This window comes from Nanorana parkeri, unplaced genomic scaffold (genome assembly GCF_000935625.1).
Source record: "Nanorana parkeri isolate BGI_ZX_2015 unplaced genomic scaffold, ASM93562v1 scaffold43, whole genome shotgun sequence".
NCBI classification, from domain to species: Eukaryota; Metazoa; Chordata; class Amphibia; order Anura; family Dicroglossidae; genus Nanorana; species Nanorana parkeri.
This window is the reverse complement of record NW_017306311.1, coordinates 296,464-305,058: the sequence shown is the minus strand read 5'-3', so window position 1 is coordinate 305,058 and position 8,595 is coordinate 296,464. Positions and strand designations below refer to the sequence as shown.

Genomic DNA, 8,595 nt, shown 5'->3' with positions numbered 1-8,595 from the left:
ACTGATGCGCAGAAAAACAAGTTACAAAGCCTAAAAAAACTGTCATCATTAAGCTTAAAAAAAGAAGCAAAACATTTGTAATTTCAATGGCTAAGCCAGCAGTAGAAGCAACTAATTTTGTTTTGGCTGCAGTTTAACAAAAATCTTTAAATTCACAATCCTTACTAAAGTATTTTAAATAGGAAAGAATTAAATGGTAACTTCGCTTAGAACTTTTGGTGGATGCTGAAAGCTTAAGACAGAACTACTGCCCAAATTAAGAAAAACAAACAAACACGAATAGCCTATTAAGAGACAAAAAAAATGTAATCATGGTTGAATGATGGCCCCACTTCCCTGAGCCCAGGCTGTACTGGACTTGCCCAAATCTGTGACTGGACAGTAAAAAGAAGCAGCACTGTCACTCTGATTCCTCTTTCTCACATAATTCCCCTTTGTCAGCATATGAACTGATTGGCTCCATGTGTTTCCCCCTCCCAGTCTGTTTCTGTTGTACAGGGACTGCAGGAGGCTGATACCAAGTGAAATTCAGGATCTAACGCATACAAATATGAACAAATGCACATGGGCCAGAACAAAATGACAAGTATTCATTAATTGAACATACTACTAGTGGCAGCAGCATCAGGAGCTATCCCCCAGCCAGAGCCTGTCATCATTCATCAAACACTTGACTGCATAGGGCTGTTTTCTCCTTTCAAGGAATGGTGGTAAAATATTACATAATTATATGTTCAAATATATTTGATTTGAAGAGGATTTCAATTTTAAGATACATCCTGTTTTTTTATTAGACCAACGTGCTTGCGTGGCTCACAAAATGTTGCTTACCATGGACCTGGATGGATATGGTGTTACCATTGATTGTGTTTGTCCTTGTGGCAAAAGCATCTGTCAACTGTTATGACTCTGGTCACTGTGCTTACTCTGTATTTCAATGTATGTCTATGAAAACCTCCTAAACTTTGAAGCTTGAATCCAAAGGTATCAATGTGAAATCTTTCAGTGACCTCAGTTATTTTTATGGAAAGTTCCTAATTGTTAATCCTGGAATGCAAGTATAGTGTGACATCTTTCACACAGCTAAGTTATTTAAAAAAAATGTAAATTCATGAATGTTAAAGCTGAACCCAAGTATCAGTGTTTTTCCCCCCAAAAAAGTAAAGTAAAAATAAATAAATGTAAAGTGGTTTACAGTGTTGCTTAATCCTCCTCCTATTTAAAAGTGGTTTTGCAGGTCACTATTACCTATAGTGTGGTGCTCAAATTAGCTCTGAGAGATGACTTGTTTAAAGATCTATTTGCTCCCTTTTGACCTGTTAAAAATACTATTGGGAGCATTTTATATGTTTGATAAGTGCAAAAACAAAAAACAATGACCTTGTCAGAAATGTAGTTGTCCTGTGACCTGTGCACACCTCCTGTGTTATCTCAAACAGTTCTCATAGTTCTTACAGAATGATTAGCCTTTATATTGTAGAGATCTGAAAGTGGGAGTGTTTGCAAAAGACAATGGGCAGGGCTGACAACACTCACTACACAAAAATGCCATGTGTTGTCACCTCATTTAAAGAGATAAAACGTGGGGAAATGTGCACGCACTGCAGAGATGTATTTTTTTTTTTTTACTTTGCTTTGATATACACTATAATTGTAGTAATGAAAAGAACAGATGGCATGTGAGGGGATGAAATGGGCTGAACCTCCACTTACTCCAGATAAAAAAGCCTATTTCCTCAGATGTATGAAAAGTTACTTCTTACGACAACACTTTCACTCTCAAGGGCTCACTCAATATGTATACGTATGTAGTATCTTCAAACATGTCACTGCCTCATTATAACAGCCAAGGCCTGCTTTAGTAAGGTTTGTATAAAGGTGCTGTAATAGGAGAGCTACGGAAAAATGTAATATGGATGGTAAAGAAAATGTGGCACCTATGAGAAAACACCAAATAATGTATACAAAGAAGAAATTGCAGAAATGTTTAGCGGCACTAGTCTAGAGATCCTGAAAAGCTTAAACCACAAGTTTCCAAAGAACGTAGCATTGCAGGGCAATATTTTGATAAGCAAGTAAATAATGGAAACTTATTACAAATGCAACCTTTGGATTAGTGATGATTTTATTGATTGTGATGCTTCCTCCCTAACCTTTTGCCCGCTTCCAGGATCTTAATGCATGCTCCTAATGTCTGTTAGCCGAGATATAATTATTATGGATTGTGAAGGCAGTGGATGATAGGTCTCTGTGAAAAGTATTAAAAAGTTGTTGTTTTTCTGAGAGTTTACAGTATGTTTTCAATGGTGGAATGCATGGAGGAGTCTTGCTCAGAGTTTCTGCAGTGATGTCTACAAGCCACTTCTCCACTGGGAGAATAATCCACCGATGTTGTGCTAAATTCATCAGATTCAAATTCAATAGTGCCAATCAGATTGATGAAGCTGAGTATGAATCTGAGTAATCCATATCTACATATTCAACACCCAAATATGCCAATGACGGGAGGCTCCAGTGATATAAGACATTTCAAGTTAAAGAAACATGCCAAATCCAACAATAAAATATTGCAGTTAAACCAACTTAGGGGCCTCAACCAACCCATTGAATCACTTGTTGGAAGTGATGACATTAAAACACCTTCTCTTCACTGGACAGAAACAGAACTGTGACTAGCTATCAGGAAGCAGGGACATTTTTACATATACTAACTCATAATGAGTGCTCATTAATATGCATGATCATTTTCCTTTAGCCTTCTTATTTTCAACTGTTTCTATTTTTAGGATACATAATCCACTTACCACTTTACATTCTAGAGGTGAGAGTGAGATCACATCAGCCTGTATGTGTTGTCCCCAGGGTGACATGTTACCATGTACAAAACAAACTCTGCATACCAATGGAGAATGCAAAATTGTTTAATATGTACTGAATAGAAAACAACGCAGCATCGCTTAAAAAGAAGAACATGTCTATAGAAACTGTCATATTGAAAATGCTTTTAATTAAAAACATGGCATCACTAATCATAATAAAGTTTCCAAATCGACATATTAGGCACACATCCAGAAAATTCAAAACTTGAAAAATAATCTCTCCCAAAGGACTTCTGTTTTGTACTTTATAATTAACAAATTTATGTAGGAAAAAAAAATCAGACCAGAAAAGCATAAAGGAGAGCTCCAGTCAAATTAAAATTCACCAGTAAACAAACACAATAGGTTTTTGCTCCTTGGTATATTTATTTCTCTATCTCATCTTTTTAGAATTTATTGTTGTGTCTGGGCACTGCAGAACAGGCGCCCGAATGAAAAATGTGTGTTAATACTACCCAGCTCAGGTCTCGGTCCCTGTGGTTGGAATTCTAGGTAGAAGGGATTGGAGTAACCCATACATTTGAATGCATACTTTAAATATGAGCTCCAAAATTGCTTACAATGAAATCCAGTTCCTGATAACTCTGAGTACAATTGATTGTAAAATACGTGCGTTTGCTTTTGGCTCGGATCACACAGTCTGCAGTGGCTAGTGATACACTGCAACAAGGTTTTCTATGAAGATCACAGCACAAAGATCAATGTTATGTGACAACTGCAGTGTAACCCAGCAATTTGTATTTAAACTGTATCCATATGCCACCACTATGCTATGTGTTTCAGCATATGGCAAAATAGTAGTGTACACCTCATCGTTAGGCTGAGGAGTAATTAATTTTTAAAAAAGCAAGTATTGGAAGTCATCCACATTTCCATTTCACAACCTTTGCATTAACTTATGTTCTATGTAAAACTTAATTCTTTTGACAAATTGACCAAATTCTGCCAGATGATCTACTTAGATATTGTATTATCTCACTGTAGACTTTGATATATCCCTAATGAATACCTGATGACTACCCCTCAACTTGGCCTGAAATAGGCAGCAAACAAGAAGGTCTTAGACAGTAGAGTGCTTTTGGATGTGCAAGCATGGTATATTAGTCCTCAAGTATCTTTCCTGGCCAGAAACCTTTTTATTGTGTGATAATAGAGGTGTCTACTGCACACACATTCAGTGCTGGATTATCACAGGGAAAACAATAAGGAGATGGGACAAAGTTTCCTAACCTGTCCAGTTGCCATTCTATTGATCATAAGATACTTCCCTTGTCCTGATCTCAGCTATAAAAATGGCACTTTGCTGGACTGCCAGTTATAGCAAAAAGCCACTAAGGATTTTGCTTCCAAGGTTTTTGTCTGATTCCTTGTATTAAGGCATTTATACAAGGCAATAGGGGCACCCCAAAAGGCAACTTTGATAGATATGATTATATTACAATTCACAAACATCTCCTGTGCCTATTGTCAATGACTGTAGTGTTATCTATGTTACAGTGATTGTATTAAATTTTAATGGCAATTCATTGAAATAGAAAATAAAATTGCCAGGTATGCTTCCACTGTATCTTCCATTAGTTCTAAATCACAGGTATCCCAAGGAAGGAACGGGGGGCTTTAACACATCAGCAATGCATTGGAAATCTATAACAATCTCTTCCCCCACCCCGTCATAGAGCAACCAAGTATGACATGGTTTTGTTACTCAAAAAAAGCCAAGCACCATATGTACCTTGCTATAAAAGGGAACTATTTTATTGCTAATTTTTCTGCATGATGAAAATATCTGCCATTTTCAATAAAATTTTAGCAAATGAGAAATTGCTAATTGTGCCATGAAAATAGCAATTTTGGCAAATGTCCATGCATATTCTCTCTCAATTCGTGGCAAAGTTTGAGCCCGTTGACTGGCCTCTCATGTACTGAACTCTGGGAAGCAAGAGAGCGTTGTGTGTGCCTAATACCCAGTGCTTTAAATAAGACAAATTGGTGGCAAAGTGTAAATTACTTGAGTTACCTGCTATCTAACTACAATTTCATTTTTAAGATAGATCAATAAGAAAAGTCTGATTGATTAACTGATATGGGTTTCTGCAGTTTGTACACAACATAATCGGTGGACTGCGATATTCTGCAAGAAACTGTTCTATGGTAAACAGACCATTTGGTTATTGGCTATATAGGTGATCATTTGGTTTTGTGCAACCGAGTACATCAAAATGAAAATGGTGTATTTGTCTGTAGCTCTCTTTTAATCATGGCTGCATTAAATAGTGTGCATTTTGGTTTTTACGACCATTGCCCCTGGCATGGAATGTTCTTAGTACTGGAATGTGTAGATACAGTAACTCTTTACTGTGTGGTGTATTTATTCACTTTGTTTGAGTCCTCTATGACAAAATCGATGTTCTCATATCTCATTCTTTAGTCCTCATAATCTTCTCTGGGTTCCACAGGCTGAGTTAATTTAAGGTAAAAGAAGGCATAAAAGGCCAGAAGAAAGACCAGAATGGCTACAACCACAAGGAACACCTCCTAAAAAAAAAAAAAAAAAAAAAGAACAAAAGTTACAAAAGTTTGTTGATATATGTACTTGAATGAGTACATTTATTAGTGTAGTAACAAGTGTAGGAGGTGTAAGATGTCCATTCATTCCATTTCCCAGCAGGTTTCTGAACATCCTAATAGTGAAATATATGCTCCCCAATGCCACTATCCCACAATGCACAAGCCAGGGCCTGGGCCTGGGCCATCTATCAGAAGGTACTGACATCGTCAACTGGGGAAAGGGGTTGAGGTACGTGTAGTTCTGGAGAGGGATATTGTTTAAAGCTTCCAGCTAAGGCCTGCAACCTATATTTTTAGACATCAAGATACCCACAGGTTTAGTAGTAGTTTTAATCCTTAACTGGATAACATTAATTTACTAAAGCACCCTTTTTCACCATTGTTTGTGCCTAGGTGCTACTGATCTCCTCCAGCCTGCCTGTCTGCATGGTCTGGCATACTAATAGTGAAAACATTGGACCATGGCAACGCAAAACCCACTTGCAGACCTCGACAGCACATACACTGAGTGGCCAGATTAATATGACCACCCCATCAGTACTTCATTGGGCAACGAGATGACTTTGTTGGGCCGCCTCGTGACTCCACGAGATGTTGAAAGGTGATGCGAGGAATCTTACACTGCACTGTTGCCCTTCTGTTGTCTTGTACCAGGCTTGCCACTCTCCGTTCTGCCCTAACATTGACTAGTCGCTGACGGCCACAATTCGCACGTTCAGACCCAGATTTGCGGCTGACAGTCCAGTCTTTAAACACTTCAACAACAGCTGCTCTTGAACATTTAATGAATTCTGCTGTTTTGCTGATACTCGTGCCATGGCTCCAAGCGCCAACAATCATTTTATTTTCTAAAGAAGAAATCTATATTCAACAAACACATGCACGTTTTTTGAATTCACAATTAAACACACGCATGAATAAATGCTGCTTTAAAAACATTGCTGTAAATGTTTTTTTTTTTTACATTAAAATCATTATATAGAGCACACTGCATAGAAGCACTCTTTGTAAATTTACAAGGGGCACTACAATAAAAAAAAGGGAAATGGAGTACTTGTAATACATGTTTTCAGTTCCATCCATCCATTTCTGGCATTATTTCACATAAGGCCATTTCATTAACAAACATCTTATGACAGCGTAAAAATAAAAAAATTTAAAAAAAATGAGCAACCTTCAAAACACCATTTGCAGTTTAACAAAAAAAAAGGTTCATCATGAATAATTCATTACATTTGCTTATGTTCTGCTGGGATTTTCTACCTGGCTGTTCATGTTTTAGCGCTAATGGCATAAATTTGTTCAAAACATTCCAACTGTAACATACGTTTCTCTGAGGCATCGTCTGGATTTTTGCATTGTGACAAGTTTTTCGATAATTTTCCTATTTATTCGGCCCTTGTGTAAAATAAATGCACAGCCGCATTAAAGGAGCAAATTATGAATATTTACTTAAATTAAAAAAAAATACAAACAAACGACAAATGATTAGCAAACGTTTTAGCGAGAGCGGAGAGAAAGAAGCACTGGGTATTTTTTCCTTTCCTGCAACTAGGACATTTTTTTTTTCTCCTGAAAAAATCATCACGCAGGTTTCATTTATTTTCTTTTTTTACACACAGCTGTTCTTCCAGGACCATCTGGACATGCCGCTACTAATCTTAAGAGGATGTAATAAGCAAGTGACACACAACTGTAGCAGCCATCTGCTTGGGAGAATGGACAGCAGACCTGTACAGTTTACTTTGTTATTCTCAACCCACATAATGAATGTCAGAAGAGCACCATGATACAGTATGTACAGATGTGCTTTCCTAATATTCCAGAAAACACACACAATGTGGATTATCATATCGGTGTGCATGCACACAATTAGCTCTAGCATTAGAGGGGACTGGATTCTGCAGCTGTATCCTGAAATTGGAAAGAACCCTGAAATTTATGGTTAATCATAGATGTAAGATGGCAGTCAGGTGAGTGATGATGATCTGTCAGATATGTGCACAGACATGCCTTTTTTATACCACCTGATGCTGCTCATACTGAACAAACACCCCTAATGCAAGCTCCTTTCATAGGAATGATGCAGATTTGCCATAACGATCCTGCAGTATCTAGGTAGCCAACATTTTGGTAAAGACTTTAACTGGATTCCTTTAACAAATGTATAGTTTTCCCAGAGTACTAGAAATAATTTTTAAGTTTATATATTAGATATCACCCTGCCCCCCATCCCTCCCCTGAGCACTATACTCACCTCACCCCAATGCAGTAAAATAAAATAATAATAAACAACAACAATTGCTGACTATATCACCCGGCCTCCTGTCACAAATATTCCCGTCATGACTCACGCATAAGCTCTGCAATTTTATTTCTATCAACTTCTGAGTACTTCTAGTAATTGGAAATCCTAAGGAATAATAGGACCTAACTGGGAAGACTTTTAACAAGTGACCAGGTGATCTAGTCAGCAACTTCTCACTAGAAAAGGCAAGTATAACTCTGGGGAGAATACTCGGATATTATCGTAAAGAGGACATCAGCCATTTTGATTTCATTTTGAATGCAGTGGGGGAGTTTTTTTATAGCTATCTGTGTCCTTATAGAGGGAGATTTTAATTCAAGTGCATTTCTGTTAACAGTGTTTATTGTAACAGAGTGAGGGGAAAACCAAAATTTTAGTTATTTGGAATAGGAGATCAGGCAAAATTTCCAATAAGTGACAACTGCCAAAGGTGAGATTTCACAAAGTAAGGAGAAATATCTCCAGTGGTAAAACATGGCTACAAATCCTTCTGGACTATTCAAACATTTAAAAAAACTTTTTTCCTGGTGTTTGACCTTGAATTGGGGCTCTCTAATACAATTGGGGCTCTACATGCATTTACAAAATCATATACATATGAACTGGGTGGGCATGGCAGAATGTTAGACATAATAGCCCACAAAAAATATCAAGGGTCCCCTGATTATAACATATTATATTCAATAGAAGTCTATTGTGAAACATTTGTTTGCTGTAAATTGTTGTTTGCTGTTTTTTAGATATAAATTGTAATGATCAAATTTTCATGTGCAATATTTAAGTTATCTGGCTAAAAATAAAAATATTTTTACAATGCATTTTCAGATGAATAATGAAAAT

The 8,595-nt window shown here is 37.0% G+C and overlaps 1 protein-coding gene across 1 annotated transcript in view; it reads right to left on the bottom strand.

Annotated features, from left to right (window-relative positions):
- Nucleotides 1-5,197: 5,197 nt before the first annotated feature.
- TRIQK (triple QxxK/R motif containing) overlaps nucleotides 5,198-8,595 on the bottom strand; it is a 53,557-nt gene continuing 50,159 nt past the window's right edge. The window contains exon 3 of the mRNA XM_018572119.1: nucleotides 5,198-5,414. Within this exon, the coding sequence (XP_018427621.1) occupies nucleotides 5,304-5,414 (111 nt within the window). The 3' untranslated portion in view covers nucleotides 5,198-5,303. The remainder of the gene's footprint in view (nucleotides 5,415-8,595) is intronic.